The following is a 13,800-nucleotide window of genomic DNA, read 5'->3' as shown; positions in this document are numbered from 1 at the left end:
TATTATGAAGAAACAATAAAAGAAGGTTATAGACAATATTATACAATTATTACGATTATACATACATTATGGTTTTCAGTGTTATAAACAATATTTTCAGATTCTTTTATTACAAGACGATACCAAAGTTTGATCAAATAGCTCATAGAAGCTCTTTTGCATAGATAACAACTGACTTTTTTTTTACTCTTCCTGTACATACAATTCAATATCTCATAAGTTTACTTTTGCTTCAGGTTTGCTTTAAAGGATGCATGAGGTTGAAAAAAAAAATTCAACTCCAACCGAGAATTAAACTTTATCCCAATCAGTAGCTGATACCCCCTTTTACATGAAAAATCTATTCCTTTTCACAAACAGACCATCAGGGGGCGCTGTATAGCTGATATTGTGGTGAAACCCCTCCCACAAGAAACTCTGAGGACCGTGGTACTCCTGGCAGTTTCCTGTCTGTGAACTTGGTTGCATTGTGGGAAATAGCAGTTTACAGCTGTTTCCAACTGCCAAAAAAAGCATGTAGCAGCTACGTCACCTGCCAACAGTAAAAATGTCACCATGTAATAAATGTCAGAATGTAAATCAAGGATTTAAAAGATTTTACAATGGGCAAACACAGTATTCCCAGACTTGGATTAGTTCAACTTTGCCACTCCTTTCCACTCCTCTCCCATTGGCCGCAGGCCATTCCACTGCTGCAATGATTCCTCTATCTTGTGTCACCTTCTGATCCACTCTACTCCGGCAGTTACCATCTATGCATTGCACGGAGGGATGAAGTGCAGGACATTCCCATTCACAGCTCTGGAGGGATCAGCTGGACATACCACGCACTGCCATCAGGCTTTTTGATTATAATTGTCTCTATGTGCTGGCTGCGCACCGGCTCTCCATGTTAGCCTAAGATGCTGCAAGGCTGTGTGCGCATGGTAAGCGCCTCCGCTTTGCCTGGCTATGCCAAGACGCGGCTAGCGGGCACTCTCCGGCTGTAGTGTTGCGGGCAGTGGGGAACGCTGAATACGCGTGGTGTGGCGATAGGCTCCTCCCACCGACGTTTCGCGTCACATGATGCTTCCTCAGGGTGTGCTTACCATGTGCACACAGCCTTGCAGCATCTTAGGCTAACATGGAGAGCCGGTGCGCAGCCAGCACATAGAGACAATTATAATCAAAAAGCCTGATGGCAGTGCGTGGTATGTCCAGCTGATCCCTCCAGAGCTGTGAATGGGAATGTCCTGCACTTCATCCCTCCGTGCAATGCATAGATGGTAACTGCCGGAGTAGAGTGGATCAGAAGGTGACACAAGATAGAGGAATCATTGCAGCAGTGGAATGGCCTGCGGCCAATGGGAGAGGAGTGCAAAGGAGTGGCAAAGTTGAACTAATCCAAGTCTGGGAATACTGCAAGTATAATCAAATAGAGCATGCATAAGATGATATATGGGAGAGTGCTCCATCTAATGGTATCCCGGCTTGTACCCCTCTACCCCTATTAACGCTTGCTTGCTGCATTCTGCGCACTAACATTGGACTTATCCCCAATAGGGGGAGGCAGCTGCTGTATGCATGGTGCAGGGCGGTGTGTGTGTTGTGGGTGGGCTGGGCCTGCGTGAGTGGAGCAGAGGAGTTCCTGAGAAACTCCATGCACACAGGCCTAGAGCATTGATCTAGGGGATGTGTGGGATGGCTCCTTGGTTTTAATGTTCTAATTTCTGCGCAGAAATATGTTTTAATACTCTGTGTTTTGGTCGTTAAAGGTGTATAGCGGCAGATTTTGTATGTTCAATAAAGCATCACTTTTCTAACTGAGATGTACTAGGTGCATATGGCCAATTTTGTGCTACCCTTTTATATATGAATCAATACTGGCTGCACCAATTCACCAGTTTTGTTGATCTACTACTTTCAAAGTGAGCATTTTGTGCATGTGTGCTGCAGCTTCATGGCAAATTCCTAATTTTTGTAGATGGCTGTATACAGCCTGCTTGTGTATGGATGTATTTTCTATGTGTGAACATACTGTACATCAATCTACTTCCTGTTTTGGTGGCCATTTTGTTTGTTTATAAACAAACTTTTTAAAACTGTTTTTAACCACTTTTAATGCGGCGAGGAGCGGCGAAATTGTGACAGAGGGTAATAGGAGATGTCCCCTAACGCACTGGTATGTTTACTTTTGTGCGATTTTAACAATACAGATTCTTTTTAAATACGGACAACTTTGAGGCTGGTTATCCCTGCCAATAAAGAAAGAACGTGAATAGTTTTGTTTACAGACCAAGAAAGATGTCCACTAATGTTTAGAAGTTAACACTACTGTATATTTTAAACTGGAACACCTTGGCCAGAACTGCCAGATGTCAGCAATCGGGATCCTCAGCAGGGTCAGCCATCACCGCAGGTCTGTTTCATGAAAAACTGGGCCATCATTGCTGAACCTTTGCCTCCCTCTTCCCCCCCCCCCACATCTCCCCCCTTGATGTCTCCTTAAGGTTAACAGATGATTGCCAAGTGCGACTGGTGGCACTGTTGTATGACAGCCTCAGCTCTTGGCTTTCGGACATTTTCCCCCTTACTCTCACCATTCAATACCCCCCCACTTCCAGAACCTGTATAAACTAAAACCAACTCCTTCGTACTTGGCAAAATTAATGATTCTGATATATTATAGTGAGGTCATCCTTTCAAAAAATATGATGCTACCTTTTTTAAAGTGAACCTATGTCAAACACGGGCCTGAGGAAAATATTGTGCCTGCTCCTTTCTCCGTCACTAAGCTGCTCCTACCCGCTAATTGTCACCAGCTAAACACATCTAGTCATGTGATGTTGGTGACAGGATAAGTGGGCACTGATCTATTGACTACTGGCCAATGTGAGTATGGAAAATATTAACATGGGACAAAAACTGTATGTGTGGCAGATTCTTTCAAATCCAATACAATCAAGATCATATGATGGTTAACAATTATTCTTGAACAAAGTATTTTGGAAAAAAACTGAAAACAAGTGTTGCAAGAGTTTCAAAAGAGGTTTAATGATTTGTTAGCAATACAATAGTTAATTTTAAAGGTACTTTATGCTAAATAGCATTCACAGTTCATTTGATGGGTAGGAATGATCATATAATGTTTTTATTCTTTATAAATACTAAGATGGAATTAATTAATTAAAAGGAACTCTTATAGGTATACATAAATATATAGATAAATAAATCAATGAATGTCAAGTGAAATTCTGAAAAGCACCTTGGTAGATCTGCTTTAAATTCGATAACTAGGACAAAGAATAAGGCAAGGAAAGCTACATGATTGTATGCAGAATATTTGTTGCATGAATATTTTTGACATTATATTTGTTTTGTATACACTTTCTTTATATTTGTAACAGTTTACAGTTTTTGTGAGAACACAATAAAATCCCATGTTTTTCCATTGCTATAGGTTTTAGGGATACCTGAGATTTACAGCTTGATCTAACTCGCCAGCCTAGACTGTCCAATAAAGTCCAATAAAAACAAAAGTGTATAAGATGTGAGCCCACATGCGATTAACTGTTTCTCCAAATCATATTTTAACAACTTGCCCATAAAAAGCCTTTTAAGCCACCAGCAAGCAAGACAATACTCAAAATATTTTTTATAGTATATGTCACCTCCTTTATGGTACTTGTTTGATTGCAGAGTGCTGAAAAGTTATTTTAAAGAGAAGATGAAAAGTTATCTCCTAGGAGAAAACTACCAGAAAATACTCAAATATCAAATACTTTTGATAGTATCTTTTCACCTCGTTTTTGGTAGTTTTTAAATTGTGTAAACTTACTTAAAAAAGCAGATGAGGAAATATCTCTGAGTAGAAAAAGTTAATTCAATTAACTTTTTCCTTGAGTTTTCTCCTAGGAGATTTCAGCATTTCGTAGTTAAAAAAAAGGTACCTGAAGTAGTAGAACAAGTACTATCAAAATGATTTTGTGTATTTTCTTTCTTGCTGGAGGTTAAAGGATACCACAACTGACATGTGGCATAATGAGATAGACATGGGTATGTACAGTGCCTAGCACACAAATAACTATGCTGTGTTCCTTTTTTTCTTTCTCTGCCTGAAAGAGGTAAATATTAGGTATGTAAGTGGCTGACTCAGTCCTGACTCAGACAGGAAGTGACTACAGTGTGACCCTCACTGATAAGAATTTCCCCCTTTTTTAACTCTTTCTTGCTCTCAGAAGCCATTTTCTTCTAGGAAAGTGTTTTATAGTTGGAACTTCTTATCAGTGAAGGTCACACTGTCAGGACTGAGTCAGCCACTTACATACCTGATATTTACCTCTTTCAGGCAGAGAAAGAAAAAAAGGAACACAGCATAGTTATTTGTGTGCTAGGCACTGTACATACCCATGTCTATCTCATTATGCCACATGTCAGTTGTGGTATCCTTTAAAGGCATTTTATTCACAAAGAGTGAAAATAAGGAGAAGAAGTGAATCAAATACAGGCTTTCTATTCCTATTCAATTCACTTTTTCTCCTAAGTTTTCTCCTAGGAGATAATTTTTCATCTTCAGCTTAAAATAACTTTTCAACACTCTGCAATTGAAAAAGTAACAAAAAGTAGGTGAAAAGATATTGCCAAAAATATTGTAAGTATTTTCTTGCTTGCTGGTGGCTTGAAAGCCTTTTTTTGATAAAGTGTTAAAATATTACCAAGGAGAAAATGTGGGAGAAAATGTGAATTGAATAAGGACCCAGCAAGTAAGTAAATACTCTTTATAATTTTGACAGCACTTTTCCACCACTTTTTTTTCAGTTGCAGAGTGCTGAAAAGTTATTTTTAACAGTATATGAAAAAGTATTTACTAGGAGATTTTGTCTAGGAAATTATTTTTCATTTTCTGTTTAAAATAAAGTTTCAGCACTGTGGGTGAAAAAGCACTGTCAAAATTATTCTGAATATGTTCTTGCTTGCTGGTGGCTTAACCACTTAATGAAAAACCTACGTTTTAAAACATCCTGTTTTTGCACCTTAGTGCATAATGGATGTTTTAAAACAATCATTTTGCATGGATGGAGGATTAGAGTACTCACGTGGGGGACATGGGGGGTGTGCACATGCGTGCTTACTAATTAAAAGGCATTTTATTGATAAGATATGAAAATATTACCTAGGAGAAAACGTCACGTAAACCATCAGCAAGCAAGAACATACTCAAAGTATTTTTGATAGTACTTTTCACCTACTTTTTGCTACCTTTTTGATTGCAAAGTGCTGAAAGGATATTTTCAAGAAAAGATGAAAAATTATCTCCAAGGAGAAAACTCAGGCGAGAAAGTTGATTGCATATGGGCCCAGCTATATGAAGCGAACACAATGTAATGCTACTGCTCTTCTCTGTGCATCCTTGTTGATAAATACCTCTCAGAATGTAGAACCCGTTACATCTGAAATGTTTACTAACGAACAATATTGATTACAATTAGCAGGTGGTAGCAAAATGACTATAAATTTTGTATGTTGAAAATTCCGGGGCTGAAATGTTCAAAATGTCTTATTTTGATTTTGTTAACATTATTAATGATAATTGTGGTAGTTATTAGCATAGTGATCATACAGCTGGTTTCTGTAGTACTCCAGATATCTTCTGTAGTAATCGCCTTTATCTCCTCCATAGTGATCTTCATGTTGATTATGATATCCATTGTCATAGTTGTATCCCTTTTCTGGATAATAGGGAGCAGCTGCATTTGCACCACCTCCATTGCTTCCTTCTTCATTGTCTAGACCTTCATAACCATGACCCCCAGGAATCTCATTGGCTTCAGGGGCAGGTTCTGTAGTGCTGGCCTGTGTGGGCTGCACTTCAGTGCTGCTCTCACTAGCAGTGCCTGGCGGCTCAGTTTCTGTCTCATTCTGACTTGCAGTGCTCTCTTCAACCTAGTAGTGTAGAAACATATAAGATCAGCTGATGTACACAAATTAAAGTTGATGACCCAAAAAATTCTTACACTCATAAAAGCTAGCAAAATGTTTTAAAACAATGCTCCAAATGTGATTGGTGTGCCACTGCCAGTATATGACAGTCATTTCCTCTTAAGCTGGTCATATTCTCACTTTTTCCTACTTGCCCAATTATGGTGCATCACTGTGGTAAAGGCCCACCCACTCAGACATATACTTAATAATAATTGAAATATTTAATAATGGTGCTAAGTCTCTCACTGACAGTGTTCCACTAGCATGCAGATACACCTTACCACCTAGAGGCATAGAGAGAGGAGTGCTGAGCTGTGATCACGTGACCACATCTTCAACACTGGTATTTGCAGTCTTTCTTTAAATGTACATTTAACAATAAAGGTGATGGTGTGACATACTGCAGCTAAGTACAAGTTCACCCACAATTTGGCTTCAAACCACGCCACAATACTACACAGTGTATACTATAATCAAAATACACATCTTTGTAAATATATGATTTTCTTTTCAATTATCAATTTCTTCTACAAGTGAAACCATAAAGAGTAAGAAAGGAGGCTGGGGTAGCAGATCTGTACTTAATCACAAAGACTTACAATCTGATAACATGTTCTTGTGTCACTTCCTCTTCCTGTTTTAGCCTACCTAATGTAACCTATAGAAATCCTGTAGAGGTCACTTGTCATCTTTAATGTACAGAAGAAATACATAAGTTAGGTGTTGTTGTTGACAATTGTTTGTCAATGGTAACTTATACCGGTGAGTAGTGTTGGTGTTCAAATTTGGCAATATGTGGTTCAGAACCCAAACACATGCATTAAGCACCATTTCAGCACTGAGCAGCATGACTATTCTGACTGTTCCCTTTATGTTGTAAGCCTTTGGTAGGCCCCCCCCCCCCCTTCCCCACCACCACTCCATGTGCCCTTCTCGATCTTTTGACACTACCAATGTCATCCTTCCCATGGACTAACTCAGACTTGATTTCCTGGGTCTCTGTAAAATAGCATGATCATGTATCTTACACCCTGTTTGCGAGTATAGTCTTTTGTTATGTTGTACAGAATTGTGCTACATCTGTCACCCCTCGTTACCATTGTATGTATCCCAATTTATTATCCAGCACTACATAATATGTTGGCACTTTATAAATGCAATAATAATTACTGTGTTCGGGTTCCAAACAACGTATTGCCAAATTTGAACACCAACACTGCTGGTAAGTTGCAATTCAATAAATGATGGAGTTCATAAAGTGAACACAGATGCTTAGAAAAAGGTAGTTTTTTTTTTTTCATTTTTAGTTTCTTTTCTAATCAGTAATACATAGGATGTAGGGGTCTGCATGCCTCTCTTGTTCTTGTGTCCAAAGTTAATTGAAAATGTATTTGATAAATTAACTATATTACTGTGCCCCGTTTTCCAAATGTTTTAACATTTTGCTATCACTGCTGGCAGTTATCTTAAACATCTCATTCAATTAAAATAAAATAAAAAGTTGCAATGAACACCACCATGTTCTTTCCATCTTATCTTAAAGGGGAACTTCAGCCTAAACAAACATACTGTCATTAAGTTACATTAGTTATGTTAATTAGAATAGATAGGTAATATAATTTTTTACCCACCCTGTTTCAAAAGAACAGGCAAATGTTTGTGATTCATGGGGGCTGCCATCTTTGTCATGGGGGCAGCCATCTTTTTGGTTGAAAGGAGGTGACAAGGAGCAGGAGACACAGTTCCAACTGTCCTGTGTCCTGATTACCCCTCCCAGCTGCACACGCTAGGCTTCAAATGTCAAATTCAAAATGTAAAAAAAAAAAAAATTGCACCAAAACAGCAGAACGAGAGCAACATCATCAGAAATCCCATCATGCTTTGCACAGCATCAGGGGAAAAAAGCCCGGGCAGTTTTCTTCTGTGCAGCTAAAAATAAGGCTTGGATAAGAGAAACAAAGTTCTGATGCTGTGAAACTGTTAAAGAAACACCAGGCCTTTTCAGTGCTGCTGAGTTGATTTTTAGTCCGGAGGTTCACTTTAAAGTATTTCTTATAACTGACAGTATAGTTTCATCCACAACCGCTAAACCAACAAAGAAAGCTAATTGTGTCCGTACCAGGTATTAACTCTGCTACTGGCAGCTGGAGCTAAATTTATATTTTTTGATCCCTCTGTGCTGTTGTCTGCATCTTTCCACCATCCATACTTGCATGCTCATCCTTTGCTTGCCTGTACAGGATTCCTTCTCCCTCTCCCCACCATCACCACCATGAGGCATCAGCTACCATGAGGCACCATTTTTGTGTATAACAGTGCCCCTTTCCATCTTCCATGTTCAGCTTCCCCCTCCCGCCAGTTTTGTTAGCACCCTTACTCTTCTATGTGCAATCCTTCTTGTGTAGACATTTTCCCTTCTATGTAGAGTGTTTTTTTTTTTTTTTTGCAGCCACTTTCTTTCAGTTGCACATCCTAAATATGATGTATACCCCTAGGCTGTGTCTTATATGGTCTTTGCTGAAATCTGTTCCTGCTCATGTATTTGCATTTATGTGGGTGCTCATTGTATGAGTATTGTCACTTGTCATCCTGATAGGCATGGAAAATGTTTTGGAAGCTAGATCTACAATTTAGCAGCTGCTATTTTCTATGTGTAGCGGCTATTTGTCGATGCAATTTGTAGCTGCTATACGTAGCTGATATTTGTTTCTGCCATTTGTATCTGCTTTTTGGGTGCCCTTTTAAACAAGGTGTCAATGTTAAGGTTAGGTGAGGGGGTTAAGGTTAGTTGGGAGGGTTTAAGGTTAGTCATCCACCAGCGAAATGAGGGGTTAGGCACCACCAGTGGTGGAGTTAAGGATTAGGCACCACTGGGGCTGAGGTTAAGGGTTAGGCATCACCGGGTGTGGTGGGGTAAGGGTGGGGGTTAAGGGTTAGGCACCACCAGCAGAGGGTTCTGTGTGAGAGTAGGGAGAGGTTAGGTTGTAGTAAAATATTGGTAAATCCTACAAATGAAAACCCGGTAAAACTACGGATATTCTACTACCGCTGTCATATGCCCTTTTAAACGGGTGACTTATTCAAAGTTTGCATATAGGGTAAGGCAAAAATAATTAGATAGGTTACAGATCATTTAAAGGGTAGAAGTTAGGTTTAGGTCAAATGTAGTCTTTAGTGCTAGTTGTCAGCAGAGAATGAGATAGGATTGTGCACCAGAATTAGATTAGTGGTATGGTGGTGGGGAAAGTAATTTTTAGATATGGGTTAGGTTGGGGGAGATAATCTGGCTTCAGGAAAACTAAAAATGCACTTATAAAGGGAACTTTTTTCTTCCATCACAGAGCATCTAAATAAATGGGCATATAGTTTTACAACCTGCATTATAATTATAATTTGGCATTGCCCAGCACATTGGCTAGCCATTAAGGACCAAAAGATTAAGCAGCTTCAACTACCGCTACCAGGTTGCTATGCAGTTACTATTAGGGCCTGTTTCCACTACACGCAGATTGGATGCAGAATGGATGCAGAAAAACTGACTCCAATGAATGCCTATGGGCCTGTTTCCACTAAACGCATTTTTTTCTGATGCAGATTTTCCCATAGGCATTCATTGGAGCACCGGCGTAACAATAGGGGATGCGACCCCTGCCGCCCGCTCAGGGACTTTTGTGGGGCAGGAGGGGTCGCAGCATAAGAGGAGAGCGTGGCTGCAGATCGGTGGGGAGGGGGGGACATTCCCCCCCCTCCCTCACCTCGGGCTCTCCTCTCAGTGCTTCCCCTCCTTCAATCATTGGTGGCAGCGGCGGCGGCGGCAGGCTGAACACATTATCACTGACAGAGATAAAAAAAGTAGTAGTGTGGTTACACCCCTACAAATTATTCCACAATTCAATATGTACACGCAAACGGGTTTTTTTTATGGTACCAAAGTTCTCTTTTATTCTTTAATTATTTCTTCAGAAAGCAGGTGATAAGCGTAGATATAACATCAGACCTTCACTTCACATAAAACACAGGAAGTTGCATGAAGCTCTTAGAGATCAGAAGACCTCCGGCGAGAAGAAGGTAATGTGGTCAGCCTGCCGCTGCCGCCACTGCCACCAATGATTGCAGGAGGGGGAGCGCTGAGAGGGGAGCCCGAGGTGAGGGAGGGGGGGGGAATGTCCCTCCGCCCCACGATCTGCGGCCACGCTCTCCTCTTATGCTGCGACCCCTCCTGCCCCACAAAAGTCCCTGAGAGGGCCCTGGGGAGGGGGGATTTTTTTTTCAGGGGGGCCCGGGGATTTCTAGGTACGCCCCTGCATGGGAGTCAGTTTTTCTGCATCCATTCTGCATCAATTCTGCATCCAATCTGCATGTAGTGGAAATAGACCCTAAATGTGCATCTGTGCTAACCATTATGGCACATAAGAGCTGTAGCTCTGCATGTCAATGGATGTACAACATATTTTCCACCCCAATTTACATTAACCCCCTCTGGCGGTCTATTAAAAACCGCCAGGGGGCAGCAGAGCAGTTTTTTTTATTTTATTTTTTTTAAACCATGTAGCGAGCCCAGGGCTCGCTACATGATAGCCGCTTCCCATCGGCATCCCCCCACCCTCTTCGATCGCCTCCGGCGATCTCTGGTCAGGAAATCCCGTTCAAAGAACGGGATTTCCTGGAGGGCTTCCCCCGACGGGCGGCATGACGTCATCGACGTCGTGACGTCATTGGGAGTCCCGATCTACCCCTCAGCACTGTCTGGCACTGATTGGTCAGGCAGCGCACGGGGTCTGGGGGGGCGGCGCGGCGAGCGGCAGACAATCGGCACAGAGCATCGGTGATCAGAGTGCACACGCAGCTAGCAAAGTGCTAGCTGCGTGTTGCAAAAAAAAATAAATTATGCAAATCGGCCCAGCAGGGCCTGAGAAATCCCCCTGCGCGGCATAGCCCGTGCTCAGCACGGGCTTACTGCCAGGGAGGTTAAGGACCATAAATGAACAACTTAGTTTCAAGAACTGCATGCAGCTACCCTGGTGCTACACATGTGATCCAGTGCAGATACTAACAACCATGGCAAACTAAAGCTTAACCTCTTGAGGACTGCAGGGCTAAACCCCCCTAATGGCCAGGCAATTTTTAGTTTAAAAGGCCACTGCAGCTTTAAGGCCAAGCTGCAGGGCCGCACAACATAGCACACGAGTGATCCCCCCCTCTTTTCTCCCCACCAACAGAGCTCTCTGTTGGTGGGGTCTGATCGCTCCCCCCATGTTTATTTTTTTTTTAAATAAATATTTGTGTTGCTGTTTTAAAAAAAAAAAACCCTCTTCCTTTAAATCCCTTCTCTCCCTCGCTCCCTCCCTCCCCACAGCCGGCCAATTACGGCGATCGGCTGTCATAGGCTTCTGCCTATGAGAGCCGATCGCTCTCTTGTCCCCCAGGGGGACAGCCGTGTCACACGGCTGTCCCCAGTGCAGCGCTGCTGCTGATCGCAGCGCTGCACAGAGTAAATAGACGGCGATCACGCCGTCTAACAGTCTCCCGAGCGGCAACAGCCGCTCGGAGACTGAAGGCGGGGCGGAGCTCCGCCCCCCAAGCAGGAGATGCGCGCGCAGCCTGTGCGCGATCTCCTGCAAAACAGAGCCCCAGGACTTTACGCCAATTGGCGTTAGGCGGTCCTGGGGCTGCCGCCGCGGCCACGCCTACTGGCGTGATGCGGTCGGCAAGAGGTTAAGCAAAAAGTTGTTTTCATTTGCCACAGTTGTTGGCAACTGCATTAATTAACATTAGTATAAATTGCCAAGCAAATGACTGTCACTAGTCACAGCTACTATTTTTCTGCTCTGACATGGTCCTAACAATGATTTCATGCTCTATTGTATTGCAGGAAACTACAGTGACCTCTGGATGGTGAAATTTAAAAGTAATTCTGAAACTGGTTGGCAAATCGTAAACTGGTGGTAAGGCTGCATACTACCAAGTCATGCCATCATGCGTGCCACATTATTTTCTAAAGCTAGCTGTTGAGACTAGTGTGGGACTAGAAGACATCTAAAAATCTGACTGCAACTGCAATGTTACCTTTCAAACCACCTAAAGCAGGCCATACACTGGCTCGATTCACGGCCGTTTCGACAGCAGATCCGATCCTGGGATCGAATCTGCTGCCAATCGCTTGCGCTAAACGCACCCGCCGATCCGATTCCCTCCCGAAATCGGATCGGTCCGTCGATCGCGCCGTGCGGGAAATTACCCTCGATCGGCCGGCGGTAGGAGCGCGTCGCTTGCGGCGTACGATTCGGGCCCGATCCGAGCATGTATACATTACCTGAAGCTGGCTCCGGGGTCCTCTTCTCCTCGCTGCACCGCATTTCCGCATGTCCCAGTGTACGCTTATACTTCCTGTGTCACTCCGGTGACCAGGAAGTTGAAATAGAGGGCGCTCTATTTGAACTTCCTGGTCACGGAGTAACACAGGAAGCGCCGGGATGGAGCAAGAACAGCGGTGCGGTGAAGCGCGGAGAAGACGCCCGGGAGCCAGCCTCAGGTAATGTATACGGGGGGGGGGGGGGACAGGCGGCAGAACAGCTCAGCAGATGGTGAATCGGTTTCAGGCTGAAATCGATTCACAATCTGTTTGCAGTAAAGGTGGCCATACGATCCCTCTCTGATCAGATTCGATCAGATAGGGATCTGTCAGCTGGTCGATCTAATGGCACATCGACCAGTGTATGGTCACCTTAATTGTTCTGCTTTTCCATTGGCACAGAGGCCAGTGTATACGGTGGCTGAGATTCTGGTTTAGCTGCAATACCAGGAAGACAACAAGTGGTGACCTATGGAGCCTGGTGATGTGTGAACAAATCTCTGGGGATGGGTGACCATTCATGTAACAAATCTGAGGTCCACAAATCATTCTAATATGCAAAATTTTCTTTCAAACAGAATTCATTAGCAGGCAAATGATACTAAATCTTTATCCTATATTGAATTAATATTGATGAAAACACAAAACTCTTGCATATAGAGCAAATATGTTCTTTTATTTTACATTTCAGTTAACATAACTTTTGCAACAAAGAATGGAAATCATTTCACATAACCCTTAACAATTGTACACAGGTACAGACCGTCTATTTCCCTAACGCACATGGAAAACATGCAAATATCTTTCACTGATTTACCATACTGCAAAGCAGGTATTGGCAATGTGTATCTTCCTTATTCATATTCAAAAAGTCCAGTTCCACGTTATATGTTAGATCCACCCTTCATTGTCTATTAATGTTAGATGCCTTCATGATTATAGATGAATTATGTTTTAAAGCAGCTTTAATGGTACAGTAGGTATGTATAAGACAGTATAAATAAAGTAGTTACAGGTAGTCCCAGATTAACAAACAAGATAGGGACTGTACGTTCATTCTTAACCCGAATCCATTTTTAAGGCAAAACACTGTTCCATCTCTGTTCCCTGTACCTCCTCTGTGTCCTCCTGTGCCTCCAGTGTCCTTCCCTGCATCACCTGTTCCCCTGTGCCTTCAGTGTCCTCCTCTGTGCCACCTCTGCCCTCCACTGTGTCACTTCTGTCCCCCTGTACTTCCAGTGTCCTCCTCTGTGTCACTTTTTAACCTGTGCCTTCAGTGCCCCCCTCTATGCCAACTCTGCCCCCCTCCACTGTGTTACCTCTTTCCCCTGTTCCCTCTGTGCCACCTCTGCCTCCACTGTCTCCCTCTGCTTAAACTGTGTCCTTGTGTACCCTTCCAGCTCCCCACCTCCCCCTATGTGCCTCCTTCTGTCCTAGTGATGATTGTAATGTGATTGTAATTACCATTATATTTAACTACTATTTTG

The 13,800-nt window shown here is 42.6% G+C and overlaps 1 protein-coding gene across 1 annotated transcript in view; it reads right to left on the bottom strand.

Annotated features, from left to right (window-relative positions):
- Nucleotides 1–5,559: 5,559 nt before the first annotated feature.
- The window catches only part of LOC137503765 (integrin-binding sialoprotein-like), a 59,740-nt gene continuing 51,499 nt past the window's right edge, over nt 5,560–13,800 (bottom strand). The window contains exon 7 of the mRNA XM_068231271.1: nt 5,560–5,922. Coding sequence (XP_068087372.1) covers nt 5,560–5,922 — 363 coding nt within the window. The remainder of the gene's footprint in view (nt 5,923–13,800) is intronic.

This window comes from Hyperolius riggenbachi, chromosome 1, assembly GCF_040937935.1.
Source record: "Hyperolius riggenbachi isolate aHypRig1 chromosome 1, aHypRig1.pri, whole genome shotgun sequence".
In the NCBI taxonomy this organism is placed as follows: Eukaryota; Metazoa; Chordata; class Amphibia; order Anura; family Hyperoliidae; genus Hyperolius; species Hyperolius riggenbachi.
The sequence above is the reverse complement of the archived record's forward strand: the minus strand, read 5'-3'. Positions and strand labels throughout refer to the sequence as shown.